The sequence below is a fragment of the Artemia franciscana genome, chromosome 15 (assembly GCF_032884065.1).
Source record: "Artemia franciscana chromosome 15, ASM3288406v1, whole genome shotgun sequence".
Classification (NCBI taxonomy): domain Eukaryota; kingdom Metazoa; phylum Arthropoda; class Branchiopoda; order Anostraca; family Artemiidae; genus Artemia; species Artemia franciscana.
The window spans coordinates 13,838,487-13,854,481 of NC_088877.1; the positions used below are offsets into that span (position 1 = coordinate 13,838,487).

At 34.6% G+C, this 15,995-nt stretch overlaps 1 protein-coding gene across 2 annotated transcripts in view; it reads left to right on the forward strand.

The window, feature by feature from the left end:
• LOC136036079 (protein AAR2 homolog) overlaps positions 1 to 15,995 on the forward strand; it is a 58,327-nt gene that overhangs the window by 13,965 nt on the left and 28,367 nt on the right. For both annotated transcript variants that reach the window (XM_065718054.1, XM_065718055.1), the window contains exons 5-6: positions 3,854 to 4,059; positions 15,515 to 15,689. In XM_065718054.1, coding sequence (XP_065574126.1) covers positions 3,854 to 4,059; positions 15,515 to 15,689 — 381 coding nt within the window. The remainder of the gene's footprint in view (positions 1 to 3,853; positions 4,060 to 15,514; positions 15,690 to 15,995) is intronic.

Genomic DNA, 15,995 nt, shown 5'->3' on the forward strand with positions numbered 1-15,995 from the left:
ACTGGTTTCAAAAGGGAGATAGAAAGGCAAGAAAAGAGGAAAATGTGTATCTTTTTAATCACATTCTTGATGTATTGCGTTAGTAATTGAAAAGGTCTTTGTGACTGAATGGGATAGAGAAAAGAAATGAAATGAATTTCCTCAAATAACTTACCAACGTCTTAATGTCTCCTCAAATAACTTATGTTTTAAAGCGTGTTCTAGGTGATTTTTCGCGGCTCTCTGCTGAAACCGGATAAAACATAATTAAAAAGTTACTAAAACATATCTGCCACTTTGTAACTACTACTACTACTGACAACTCACTGTAACACAAAGCTACCTGAGGTAAATCTAATTACACACACTCTCCTTCCATCCCAACCACTCTCCCTCCACCCTTACATACTTCAAGCCTCACTCTTTACCCTCTTTCAGATTTTATATCCTTTTAAATGACCTCTATCGCACTGCATTTGGTGACAACCTGCTTTTTGTTTGGCTCCAGATGGACAAAAGGGACAATTGTTTGCCATTAATCACCCTTCATCTGTAAAACGTTACTTATCCATCTCAACCTTTCTTGCATTATAGTCCTAGAAAGTACAAATGAATCCAATTTTCGACCTCATGTTTCACGGGGAAAATCAAAATCTTAAATAGAAAAACAGAATAACATATTCAATTGGACAGCTATAGTTGCATATATTTATAGTTTTAGCAGCATTATAACTATAGTTATAGGGTCTCATTGGACCAATTGTAAATTACATAGGAGTTTCAGTAGCATTTATACCTGGAGGCTTCTTGGGTACGTTGTTTACTTAGTGTACTCACAACTCAGATCGCCTTCCTTTTACCATAGTTTAAGGATAGATGGCGTTGAAAACTCAACGTCATTTAATACCACTGACTCAGAAAAAAAAGTAAAAGAAAAAAAAAAAAAAATAAGCGCAACAATCCATAAATTCATTTGCAGTGGGAATCCTACCCTAGAATCATACTGATAAGTTTCTAACAAAAATGTGAGCTTTTTTATATGCAGTAAAATTACAGTGAAAAGCGACACATATCTCTTTGTCAATGAAACTAGTTAGGTGCATGTAAATATTTTTCTTTGGAGCCGAGAAATGCAACCACAGGAGCAGCGATAAACGATGTAAAAACTATAATTAGGTTGTGCCGAGCCACATTTCGTCAGCAGGTGTTGCTTTAATTTTCAATTTTTGAAAGTAATGACAAAACTTAGGACGAAAAAGAAGATTTTTAAGTCAGTGCAAAGTGTCAACCAAAGCGGGTGTCACCGCGGAGAACGTTTGAATCACCTGTCTCTTAGATTGTTTTCTTTAGATTCGTCCTTAGGTGGACTGTAGAGCTATAAATTCACTAGAGGGTGGATTCCACCTTCTTTATTTGCCTTATTTTGTTTTAAACCGAAGGAATATTTAAACCTAGAAGGGTACCGAATCCGTAGCCTTTTTTGGCCTGGATTTTGTAGGAATTGAAAAGTGCTTTGCAATAGACGTTATATTTGTTTATAGAATTATTGTGTATGTCTGTCTCATTTGTAGTTTTTCTTCCCAAATGTATATGTAAAACAGTGAAATCCCTGACTTCTATTTTGGTTGAGAAAAAATTTTCACGGCGGGATCGATGTTTTATAAGCAGATTGTAACCTTATGTTTAACGTTTAAAGTTACGCTTAACGTTTATCTTATCAATATAAGCAGATTGTAGCCTTATGTTTAACGTTTAATGTTACGCTTAACGTTTACCTTATCAATATAAGCAGATTGTAACCTTATGTTTAACGTTTAGCGTTACGCTTAACGTTTACCTTATCAATATAAGCAGATTGTAACCTTATGTTTAACGTTTAACGTTACGCTTAACGTTTACCTTATCAATATAGACATTCGGTTTTGATTCCCGGCTATAGAGCTGTATAGTGTGGGACTATAAAATTGTACAACTCTATAGAGGGTTGGCTCTACCAGTTTTGGCTCTTTTTTGTGATATTTCTTCATTATATTTAATGAATCTAAAAGCTGACAGATTTCAGATCTTAGAGTTTTTGGCCTGGCTTTTTAAAAATCAATAAGTCCTAGTGCCTTAGAGGGTGTTGTAGTCTTTTGTCAAATTAAAAAGCATAAGTACCACTAGATCAAACAGGATTTCCCCTCTTGCATGACCCCTAGGTCTTCTGCTAAACCAGAGCCCTTTAGTTCCGTATATTTGAAATTGACAAGCCTCTTTTCTCTATTTACTTGTTTTTACACTATATTTACGGATAGAATAAATGGCAATTTGGACGTTGAATAACTTGGTCAAATCAAAATGCTTTCAAATTATTATCAAATTTGTTTTATTGTTGATATTATCAAATTTACTCCCAAAAAATACAAGGGGTATTAATTAATTTCAAATCCTTCTCGATTTCAAACTAGGAATCTTCCTGAGTTTTTTGTGCGTATATGTCACCTTTTCTCCGATTTCTCTAAGTTTTTTTCCGTCTCTTTTTTTACAGTTCTTGAAACGGAATCAATTGCTAATGATTTATAAAATATGATTGACAGTTAACTCAGTAAAAGGTTAGCATAAATTTAAATTACCTATTTTTTCACACCGAGTAAAGTCAGTTTTTTACTTTTCTTTAGGCTTTAGGTTTAGGCATACATGATTTCAGGAGGAGGGGTTGTCCAGTGGGATGAACTGTTCTGTCCAGAAGGATCTTATAATTACCTTTTTTCAACTACTTTTCGGCTGTCACACATCCAAAAGGAAATCAAGGAACACAAATTCCCTATGATTTGATCTTAAAGTTCAAATATGCTAGAAGATCTAACCCTAATATAAGCATTTTGGTTATAATACGCGTGATTTCTTTTTGGATTTGTAATTATGTTTTCTATTTCATACCTTGGATTAATAATAGTAGGTTAACTTGACCTAACGCACAGAACGTAGACCATTTTCTTGCTATTAATGATATTGCGACTAAATTTCTGAAAGGTCCTAATAGTCGTAACATCTTTCCTTACGCCCTTGTTAACGTCCTATGTGTAATTATTCTCTCTTATTTGTTTTTGTTGTTATCGGTCTTTATTCTATGCAAGTACTAGTTTCAGCTACTGTTGTCTTTATTTTTCCTATGCTTTTTTTGTTAAAAATTTCTTCTTTTCAAGATTAGAGAATTAGATTTTCTTCGTTACCTATTGGCTGCAGCTTTCTCTGCTCTCTTTTCAGATTAAATGATTTTTAGTCTAAAAGTGATTGACTCCTAATTTCGTAGTTTTTTTAGTGATTGGTAGTTGAATTCATGTGGCATTGCATGCGAAAAGTTGCGTACTAGGATGAAATTGGATCTGTAAACTGAAAAAGAAAACATGACGTCGGCAACTCCGTGGAATTTTTACCTGCTAATGTGCCCTTCAGCTTCATACTAAAATTCTCTTAAGCATACTCCCTGTGATCTGAAAGCCCAAATTCCCGAATATTTTTTTTCTCATAAAACATTCTTGAATATTTCTTATCAAAAAAAAAAAAAAAAAATTATATAGCGAAACGCTTAACCATCCTTAAGCTTTCCTTTGGTTGGAGTAACCCCTTGCTGTTTCTCAATGTAATTGTCACATTAAAATTCAATCCAGCTGTGTATTTTTATATTTAACTTTCCTTAGTTATACTTTCCTTACTTTCTTTATTTTCCTTACTTTTCCTTACTTTCCTTAGTTTATATTTAACTTGGATTGCGAACTGGATCAAATTAGCCCATGAATAATTCAACTAATGTTTTCAACCGTCTCAGTTTTATTTAAAAAGTTTTATTTTAATGTTCTCAAAGTTGAACATGCCTAATAATTTTAAATTACAGATAGAACCATCAGACAAGCCTCTATCGGAACTTGCAACAAGTGAAGAATTCCTGCTACCTGAAATGCATCATAGACCTGGTACAAACCTAAGATTCTCAGAGATTCCCACGAGGAGATACCCGGAAGGTGCATCATCTGCGGAGATTACGCAACACAGTCTTGACTCCTCTTATGTTCTGGAGCAGCTCTGGAGCCAATGGGATAAGTAAGTAGGTTCGAGACTAGTTAATTTCTACATTAAAGCTCTAAAATATTAAGTGTGTTCTAATGGTATAAGAAACGGGTAAAAAATAAGTAAACCCCAAAATGAATATATGATAAATAAAAATAGCCCAAGTAATGTAAAATATTCTCTTTCAAATAATAAGAGATGTCTGGATTATCTTCAAGGGCTTGTTTATTTTAATTGCCGGATTAGGAAGACAGTTCTTTTCTTCTTCTTTTCTTTTCTAACCAAAGATTTTCTTCTTTTCTTAATTACCTCTAAGACATTATATAACGTTTCATTTTTACTGATCAGTTGGTAATGGCCCATTCCATGGTCCCATGCCAGGTGCAAAGAGGCTTCCTCTAGAAAAGAGATTATTCTTGTAAATTGGGATGGCCTAGCTACTCTGATGGTGCTGAATTTTACAAATAAACGCAGATGAGTAAATTAGAGGATCACAGTCCTTTGTCTTCCTGAAATTTAAAATCTGGACAGAAATAGTAGAAGATTTAAGTAGCAGGTAGGCGAGAGAGAACTGCGTCAATTACTGGCTGATCGTATGTCATGTAGGATGTAGGTCAAGGAATTCAATCGGTATTAAGAGTGGTTTTAAGGTTTGGAATTTGACTTGTTTTGTCATTGCCAAGCGATATTGTATTTGTATCTGGAATGAGCAAGGTGGGGAGAATATTGCTTGTGAAAAGCCTATAGATTAAAAGTCATATCAACATGTTTTTACTTAAAGAATAGTGATGGAAGCTTCTGTGATCTTGGCCCCTATTCTTCTGTTTTTATCACTTGGCCTACTGTCAACTTGTTTGCGCACTGTTGGACTCTCTCAACCTCTAGACTTATTCGGGTTGGTTTGCTTTAATCACAACCGCTTGGTAATCCTATTTTCTTTTTGTACGATCGAGTGAGGATCCACACCATTAAACTTTTTTTTTCGGATTCTCTTATTAAATAAAATATATTATTTGCCTAAAGCGGATTTCTTGTGAAGATTTGTAATATGAGAATTTTTTTCCCTAAACAGATTCATATATTCTTAAGTGGGATCTTAGTAAAATTAAACAGTTCTCAGGGGAGGGGGTGACCTCCCTTGGTCCGCCCCTCCCCAAAATTCGTAACATCATGGATGAAATTCGCCTTTTTAGACATGTTTTAACGTATGTGTTAAAATACTGCCAACTTCATAACTTGACAGAAGAGTAACATAAGTTTTTATGAAAATAAACTTCTAAGTTTTCCCGTGAAAATAGGTCCTTTCTGTGGAAATAAGGAAGGAAAATTAATCTATAAAAACTTTAGCTTTTAACTACGGTTGTTAAGACAACTATTTTAGTATGAATTTGACCTTCTCACTTTTTATGCAATTAAGCATTTTTGCATCGAAATCAAAATGGTGTACTTGCTCTGCTAATGGACTTAATATAATTATCTGTAACTTCTAGTCTTGAGCAAGTAAAAGATTAAGTCGGTTAAAATCATGAGGGAAGGAACAGATAAGTATCTGTTCTGAGGGGAACTATCTGGGGAGTGGGATAGTCTTTTCTCTTAGAAACAAACCTGTAGAAGAGAATATATGCACCGAATTATGGTTGATGGTAACTGACATTTGAAAGTCTGACATTTTCTGGTTCTGAAACTTTTAATGAATTGGGTGAAAGAAACAAGTGATCCCACTTTATTTTGGAAGTAGGGGCGGTTCTGGACTCTCTTGTGCCCGGGGCAAAATATTGACGTCTTTCACAAAATTTTCGAGGCCAAATTCCAACAAATATTCATTTACTAACAAAATTATTTTCCATTTTTCAATTATTAAAAAAAATTTTTTTTTGTTAATTTCTAATTTAATATTTAAATTATTTAATTATTATTATTTAATAAATTTTTATTTTTATTAATCATTTTAATTTATTAACCGTGCCCTTTATTTTATTTAAATAAAACTAAAATTACAAAAATTACAAAATGATTATAACCGTTAGATTATTTATTTGCAATTCTGCGCCCGGCGAAAGTTCCGCCACTGTCCCTGCCCCCCTAAAGCCGTCTCTGTTTGGAAGTCAAACTTCTAGATAACTTTTTTAATAAACTCCGCTAGGCAAATCTAGAAATAATTGATGAGCTGCGGAATATTATTTCGACAGTGAGTAAAACAAAGTAAATCCAAAAAGATTTCTAAAAGGTTATTTTTTGGGATATTTGTTGAATTTTGTTATGTCTGGATAGGGGAGGAAGGGTGGATAGGAAAGCAGGGATTGGCAGATGGGAAAGATGAAGTTGGGAGGGCAGGTTGGGGTGGGGGAGGGGGTAATTGAGTACCAATATGAATTCTGGCAAATTCCCTAGCGTAAAATTTCCCCTGAAAAGTTTACCCCCTGGAAGCTTCCCTCCCCATGGAAAATTATCCCCGTGAAAAATTCCGCCAGAAGGAAATTTGTCTCCACCCAAAAAATGTATGCATTCTTCCCAGCAACAAAAAATATAGGTAAACAATGGGCAAATTTTATAACTTAAAGACCCTTCCCCAGGGGTTGTGGGGACAATGTTATCTCCAAGGGCATAGTTATTGGGCCTTTCAACTTTGCTGAACAAAATGGCTATCTAAAAATTTTGATCGGAAGATTTGAGAAAAGGGGGCGTGGAAGGGTGCATAGTTGCCCTGCATTCTCTTTGGTCACTTAAAAAGGGCACTAGGACTTTTAATTTCCGTTTGAATTTGCCTTCTCACGATACTCTAGAACCACTGAGTCGATACGACGACCCATGGGAAAAACAAAACAAAAAACTAACAAACAAATTAACATCTGTGGTCTTACTTATGATAAAAAAAGAAGAAATTTCACATTTTTGCACATAGAAGCTTGAAATCTCTACAGTAGGGTTCTTTGATACGATAAATCTGATGGTGTGATTGTCATCAAGATTTTTTTTTTTACTTTTAAGAAGTGCTTCCTCTCTTTTTCGAAGATCAGGCAAATTTATTTTGCCTGATCTCGTAGCGTTTGATGGCGTACTATTTCACTCGTAGCGTACTAATTCGCTCGTAGCGTTTGATGGGTACTATTCAAATTAACGAAACCAATCAGGATAATACTCCTATTCGATGATACGACTATTGGTGCCAAAATTCCATTTTTTAATTTTAGATTGTTATTGAGACGGGTCGCTCCTTACTTACAGTTTGTTGCTACGACCTGTTTGACAAGTGCACAAAAGTCAAAAGTTCCTATGATCACTCAACAGGAGTGAATCATATTTTTAACACCAAACTTTATTTTCTGAAAGTGCCCTCCCTACTTTCCATGCGAGTAAGCATTCTTGTATGGAAACCAAAAAATGTAGTTTCTCTGCTAATGGGGTTAAAAGCCTCATCAGGTACTTGGAAGTTAGTATGCAATTCCAGTCTTAGCAAAGTAAAAGACTATGTCACTTAAAATCGTGACGGTAGAAATAGCAAACTAAACGAGAGGAGAGTTTCTAGGGACTCAATCATCTTTTCTGTCTTGGAAAGAAACCTATAGAAAAAACCTACTAACTGGAATACGTCATGGTACTACCTCGCATTTTCGGGCAAATTCATTAACTAAGTTTGCCAAAAACAGTAATAAGTTATACATCAATTAAATTCCAACAAAAACAAAGCACAGAATTGAAACAAACTCTAAGTCTTGACACAAAACAAAGATAGGATAATTCATTCTCAGCAATATTAAGCTATAATAAATGATAAATTCATGCAACGGTTTAATGACAAGTGTTAGAAATGTCCCAAAGCTCCAGATGAAGTTAAACAGACAGTCTCCGAATAGTAAATTAAATACCCAGGAATTGTTCCTGTTGTGTCTAGTCTGTGAGAAAATATATCATGTAAGTTTAGTGATAGCTATTATTTGAAAGGAAAAGAATATATAGGGATGACATGACCCCCATATATAGAATATTTTTAGAAATATAGAATATTTTATTATAATATTTTAGAAATATATGGGGATGACATGGCAGCCTCTCTCATATATAGAACTATTTTTGTTCGTTCTAAGTTTAATGTTGCTTTTTACTTTCAGTTCGAGAAATTGTTTTTAAATTTAATATCCTGTTAGACATCATCGTTTACTTAACGGCAATTCACGTTTGTGATGGCGTTGTTTTTTTTTTTATTTGCTGTAATCACAGTAACGCGTTTGCTTCTCCAATTGGTTTTCATTTCACATGGGTCAACTTTTTCAGGGTCACAACACAGAGAAATACATTTTGCTTTTCAGAAATCGCTGTCACTCGAAAATTTTTCACTCTGTTTACTTGTTTAAAATTTCATTTAAAAAAGAACATGTTTTGCGTTCATTTTACACGCTTAAAGTATGACTTAGTACTAGCAGCAGGTACATACCACAACTGGTATTAAATAAAAAAAAACAAGTTTTTTAATTGAAAGTAAGGAGCGAAATTAAGACTTAAAACGAGCAGAAATTAATCCGTGTATAAAAGGGGCTGTTCCCTCCTCAACAAGTTCTTTACGCTAGAGTTTTTTTTATTGTTTTAAAAACTAGAGTTGAGAGAGAGTTTCAAATTTTAGCGTAAAGAGCGGGGCGTTGAGGAGGGAAAAGCCCCTTTCATGTACGGATTAATTTCTGTTTGTTTTATGTCTTAATGTCGCTCCTTACTTTCAGTTAAAATTTTTTTTTTATTTAATTCCTGAATGTTTTTGAATTGATATATGTTTTAATCAAAGCGAAATTTGCATATTAATTTTTTTTGCTGAATCGCTTTCTCATAGTTTTGATCTGATGATTTTGAGAAAAAAGGAGCAGGGGAAGAGGCCCAGTTGGCCTCCAATTTTTTGGTTAATTTAAAAGGCAACCAGAACTTCTGATTTTTACGAACATCTTTATGAGTAAAAAATATATATAATTTACGAATTAACTACGTAACGAACTTCTATATTCGTATGTTTTATGACGTATATGAGGGGGTTCGCCCCCTCGTCAATATCTCGCTCTTTACACTAAAGCTTAAATTTTGTCCCAATTCCTTTAGAATGACTCCTGAATCACAAAGACCGTTGAATAATAGTTGAAATTACTAAAAATACTTCAGCGTAAAAAGCGAGGTATTAGGAGGAGGTGAACCCTATATGCGTAATAATTTCTGTTCGTTTTAAGTTTTAATTCTGCTCCTTACTTTCAGTTGAAAATCTTCTCATATTTATTTTTTCATTGTTTTTTTTCTAAAAAAATAGAAAATCCTGCACTTCCTTCATGGACATTATCTTCCACCATGACAAATTCCTCCATGGAAAGATCCCCCACATAACCCCCTCCCCTCAACACCTTCTCCTCCAACCAAAAAAATCCCCTTGAAAACGTCTGTACACTTCTCAATAATCATTACTACATGTAAACACTGGTCTAAGTATGTAACTTGCAGCGCCTCCCACGGGGACTGTGGGGGAGTAAGTCGTCCTCAGAGACATAGTTATTAGATTTTTGACTATGCTGAATAAAATGACTGTCTCAGAAATTTGATCCGGTTACTTCAAGAAAAAAATGAGCGTGGGAGGGGGCTAGGTGCCCTCCAATTTTTTGGTCACTTAAAAAGGGCACTAGAACTTTTTATTTCCGTTAGAATGAGCCCACTCGGGACATCCTAGGACCACTGGTTCGATACGATCACCGCTGAAAAAAAAAACAACAAATAAACACGCATCCGTAATCTGTCTTCTCGCAAAATATACAAAATTCCACATTTTTGTAGATAGGAGCTTGAAACTTGTACAGTACGGTTATCTGATACGCTAAATCTGATGGTGTGATTTTCATTAAGATGATTTTCAGGAATTTTAGGGGGTGTTTCCCCCTATTCTCTAAAATTAGGCAAATTTTCTCAGGCTCGTAACTTTTGAGGGATAAGACTAAACTTGACGAAACTTATATATTTAAAATCAGCATTAAAATTCAGTTCTTTGATGTAACTTTTGGTATTAAAATTCCGTTTTTAGAGTTTCGGTAACTATTGAGCCGGGTCGCTCCTTACTACAGTTCGTTATCCTGAACTGTTTGAAAACGGTGGGATTATTTGACTTGCCTCTATGACTTGCGCTTAAGGAATTATCCTCGTGTTCGGTTGAACTTATTGCAATTATTTTTTTTTTAAACCTTGATGGATTGTGTCAAAATCCTCTGCATCCGAACCCCTTGGCTCCAGGGCTTACGGCTATATATTTCAAGCCACTCAGAGGAAAAATTGCTTTTTTTCAACTCCCATTTCCGGCCGAACAATTTTTCTTCAATTTTTCCTTCATCGAATTGAGTCCCTTGGTCAAGGACTTACGGACTTAGTTTAAACTGAAGGCGAAAAGGTTTTTGCCTCTTTTTTGGGTGGGGATGGGACTGTGCTCCAACCTCTACTTTGGTTTTTCTTCACTTGCTATTTTTTGGTTGTCCTTTTGCTTTAGCTTCAAATTTTCTTGTAGACTTCTAAAAAAAAGGAATTATGTGTCCTTAGAATGAAAGTCTTTCTTCGGGCATTAAAGAATTTTTTTTCACGTGGAGATAAATGATGACACTAAAACTTAATTTATCGTGTATACGAGCAGGACTGTTGTCCGCTCAACCCCTCGCTTCTTAAGCTATACTCTTTAAGGTCAAACTCCTACTAAATAATAAGTTAAGTGGTACGTAGCGAAGAAAAATGGGTCTAGCGGTTGCAGCTGCCCCTAATTCTTGAAATTGGAATTTTCACTCGTTACTAATTTGTTCCGTTTTAACCCAAAATTATTGCTTTTGCTGACCGAACGAACCCTCCTCCTATATTCTACTGAAAGTGGTTTGATAAGATTGCCCCCAGGAAGGAAAGCGACAGATAAACAAACACTAGTGATCGCTCTTCATGGGAAAGTACGAAATCTCTTATCTTTTAAGGAGGACTTAAAATCTCCGCTTCAGAGTTCTCAGATATTTTAAATTTGATGGTGTTATCATTACCCTTTTTGGGTGTGTCTTCTTCCTTTTCCTGCGATCTTTTATTTCACGCTGAAATTCTTATGTAATAAGGGGTAAACTATCTACACTTCAGCATCAATATTGTCTAAAAACGGGTCATTTACGGGTCTTGGACATTAAAGCTTAGAACCAACAAAAATAGTTTCATATATGAGTTGGACTACCCCTTCCCCAATCCTCGCCCTTTACGCTAAAGTCTTAAAGTTCTTTAAAAATACGTCTCACTCAAGTTCAACGTTCTTTGTGCTTGAGCAGTCTTTCGTAAAGAATTGTGACAAAAAGTCGAGCTTTAGCGTAAAGGTTGAGGAAAAGACTGTCCACCTCATTTATGTAATAACTTCTGCTCATCCTAAGTTTTAATGCTGTTCCTTGTTTTCAGTTGAATATATTTTTTTTTATTTAATTTCTGGCCGTTTTATAAGTCATGCCGGAAAATCCTCCCTCCTGTGTAAAATTTCCCCGGAAACTCTCCCAAGAAAAAAAATCTCCCTTGAAAAACTTCCCCCGCAAAATATACCCTCCAAACAAATTTATGTATACTTCCGAACACAAATACTATATGTGAGCAATAGGAAAATTACGTAACTTGCAGCCCTTTCCTTAGGGACTATGGGGGTCATGTCATCCCCATATATTCTTTTCCTTTTTGATAACAGTTATAATTATAACTTACATAATACATTTTCTCATAGACTAGGCGTAACTGGAACAAGTCCGAGATTTTTAATTTATTAGTCCGGGACTGTCTGTCTCACATCATCTGGAGCTTTGGAACATTTCTAACACTTGTCATTAAACCGTTGCATGAATTTATCATTTATTATAGCTTAATATTGCTGAGAATGAATTATCCTGTCTTTGTTTTGTGTCAAGACTTAGAGTTTGTTTCAATTCTGTGCTTTGTTTTTGTTTAAATTTAATTTTGATGTATAAGTTAGTACTGTTTTTGTGCAACTTAGTTAATGAATTTGCCCGAAAATGTGAGGTAGTACCATGACTTATTCCAGTTCATAGGTCTTTTTTCTATAGGTTTGTTTCCAAGAGAGAAAAGATCATTGACTCCCTAGAAACTTCCCTCTCGTTTAGTTAGCTATTTCTACCGTCACGATTTTAAGCGACATAGTCTTTTACTTTGCTAAGACTGGAATTGCGTACTAACTTCCAAGTACCTGATGAGGCTTTTAACCCCATTAGCAGAGAAACTATGTGTTTTTGGCTTCCACGCAAGAACGCTTACTCACATGGAAAGTAGAGAGGGCACTTTCAGAAAATAGAGTTTGGTGTTAAAAATATGATTTACTGCCAGTTGAGTCATCAAAGTAATTTTTGAATTTTGTGCACTTGTGAAACAGTTCGTAGTAACAAACTGTAAGTAAGGAGCAACCCGTCTCAATAGTAACCGAAAATTTAAAAAGTGGAATTTTGACACCGATAGATATATCAAAAGAGTCGGATTATTATGCTAATTCTAGATATATATATATATATAAATATATATATATATATATATACATATATATATATATATATATATATATATATATATATATATATATATATATATATATATATATATATATATATATATATATATATATATATATATATATAAGTTTGGTTAATTTTAATGTTAATCATCTAAGGCTAAAATCTGAGAAAGTTTGTCTGATTTTGGAAAAACGGGGAAAATACTTCTTAAAAGTCACAAAATCTTGAAGAAAATCGTACCATCAGATCCAGAGTATCAAAGAACAATACTGTAGAGGTTTCAAGCTCCTGTCTACAAAGATGTGGAATTTCGTATTTTTTGGCATAAGAAATACCACAGATGATAATTTGTTTGTTTGTTTGTTTTTGTTCTTCCCATGGGTTGTCGTATCAGCTGAGTGGTTCTGGAATATCGTGAGAGGGCTCATTCAAACGGAAATTAAAAGCTCCAATGCCCTTTTTAAGTGACCAAAAAGCTTGCAGGGCAACTAGGCCACCTCCCACGCCCCTTTCCCAAAATCATCCGTTTTTTATAGCCGTTTTGTTCAGCATAGTTGAAAGGCCCAATAGCTATGCTTTTGGCGATAACATGGCCCCCACAACCCCTTGGGAAGGGTCTTTAAGTTATAAAATTTGTCCATTGTTTACCTATGTTATTTGTCATTGAGAGGTATGCCTACATTTTTGGGGTGGGGGAGGGGCGAATTTCCTGCGTGTGTGATTTTTCACGGGATAATTTTCCATGGGGAGGAAAGCTTCCAATGGATGAACTTTTCAGGGGAAATTTGAAGCTTGGGAATTTGCCAGAATACCTAGCCTATACGGAATTATTTTTATGTTTGCTTTCTCTTTGCCAGCTCAATATTACGTGTGTAGATGTAAATGGTAATTTTCCGGGGTAAATATTCACCGAAATTCAATTGTCTAGAGGATGTTTCCATAGGGTGTTGGGATTTTTCATGGAGGTGGAGCAAAATTTCCGACATTATTTCAAAAACGATCAGAAATTAAATAAAAAAAACAACAAGTTTTTTTGAACTGTTTCTCAACATTAGAAACGATCAGAAATTATTACGTATCTAAGAGGGTTACCCCCTTCTCAACACCTCGCACTTTGCGCTAAAGTTTGAATTTTGTCCTGACTCTTTAGGAACGACTCCTGAAGCACTAGGCTCGTTTAATTAGAACAATAAGGAACTTTTTCAAAAGTACTAACAACCTTCAGCGCGAAGAACGAGCTGTTGACAAGGGGATAACTCCCCTCATTTACGTAATAATTTTTGTTCGTTTCAAGTTTTTACGTTTCAATTTTCAGTTGAAGGAACTTGTTTTTTTTATTTAATTTGTATACAGAGACCTATTCTGTATCTGACCTGATGTAAAAATCCTGTACGAAAATCACACTTTTGCAGCTGTATTGCATACTAATTTCATAGACTAATTCGTTAGTTTGTAATAATCTGTTCCATGAGAAAAGATAACACGACCTGAATAAAAATTGTCTTTACTCACACCTTATTGAGTGACGTATTCTTTTTTCTTCTTCTTTTGTTTTTATCGTGCTACAAGAGTTGCTTTCGTTAATAGTTGCTTCTTTGTTTTTGTATATATTTTTTTTTTTTTTACCACGGATCGCAACCAAAGTAAGCTAACTATTTTTCTAATGTGGTTACAAGCCTTGTCTAGTTAAAAAAAAAATCTTGAAAAAACAACAATTAAAAGAGAATAAGGTAAAAAAGCTCTCTGTATAGTCATTAAATAAAAAAAAAAAGTTTTTTCAACTGAAAGTTGAAACATATAAATATTTCAAATAGTTCTTCATTGAAATAGTTCTTATAGAATACAAAAAGTTCAAACATTATCCAAAATAATTCCTAACAAACAGAAATAACTAACAAAATACAAAAATACTTTGCACAATTTTAAGATAGTTCCAACAGAATGAAAAATAGTTGGTGAAAAACACGAAATACTTGCTACAAAGCCCAAAAATTTTAACAACATCCCAAATACTTCTTATAGAATACAAGAAGTTCCAACATAATCCAAAATAAGTCAAAAAAGAATTAATTCTTACAAAATTTAACAATACTTTGCACAATTCTAAAATAGTTCCAAGTGAATGAAGAAAGTTGGTGCATAACAAAAAATACTTACTACAAAACACAAAAATTCTGACAACACCCCGAATACTTTTTATAGAATACAAAAAGCTCAAACATAATGGGTTCAAATAAAACATTTTCCAGGGGGGGCATTTTCTGTGGAGTTATTTTCCGTGGGAGGGGGTATTTTTCAGGTGGATAATTTCCGAGGGTGATCGGGGTGTTTTCTGCTGGTGGTAAACGCATAGAACCATTAATTTATCTTATGGTGTTTTGCGCGTGTTTTCAACATAGTATACAGAGCTATCACCTCCAAGCAAAATTACTCTGCTTGCATTGCTTCATTATTTTATTAAATACTGTGTCACTCGTGAGCTTTTTAGAAGCTAATCTCTCTATTTCAATCTTTTGCTAGTTTTTCTCGTGTCTAGTCTTTACTTTCAAAGTTCATCACAGAGGCTTAAGTTCATTCATTCACAAGGATACGAGTATGTAAAAGTAAAAATTTAAAAAGAAGAAATAAAGGAAAAATACTGCCAATGCGAAACAATATTTCGGAAATCCAATTGGATTTCCCTAAGTCAGGCAAATAAGCCTTGCAATTAGCTTGAATGATGATAATAAAAGTAAATGCAATTCTGAAAATTTCCTCGCTACATGGTCAGCGCGTTAAGATCGAAACATGGAGCGAGTCTTATTTTGAAGTTCCCTAGCTATTGGTTATATTCAACTGTATTTTATTGATAGCCTAAAAGCTTTGTAGATTTCATCAACTAGATATTCTCATTATCCAAAGCAAATCGATTCTCTAGGTAGCAATACCGAAATTTGATTGTCAACTTTGATTTTCAGTCCCAATCAGCTTCTTGGAGAGCTTCAAATGGCATTTCTAGCATTCCTAGTTGGACAATCTTATCTTGGATTTGAGCATTGGAAACAATTAATCCTGACAATTTCCACATCGGATAGAGCACTCCTAAGAAATCCAGATTTTTTCATCGAATTTCTAAATGATCTCTACTTTCAAGTAAGTATACTGTATTCTGGTGTTTTCTTTTCATAAAGTGCTGTACCTAAAGCAATAGCGTGTATGTGAAGATTCTAGAATTCTAGTGTAGAGCAGTGATAAAAAAAGAATACTGTGAGTAGAAAGAGCTGTATCAATCCCCGGGGAAAATCTTACGTCCCCACTCTGGTGCTAGGGGATCCATGGCGCTAGTGTAGCCATACTTTCGGAAATTGTACTTGTCAAGACTGCTGCTAGGGATTCATAGCGCTACTGTCGATATACTCACCGGAATTTCACTCCCACACCCTGTCACTAGGGACTTGT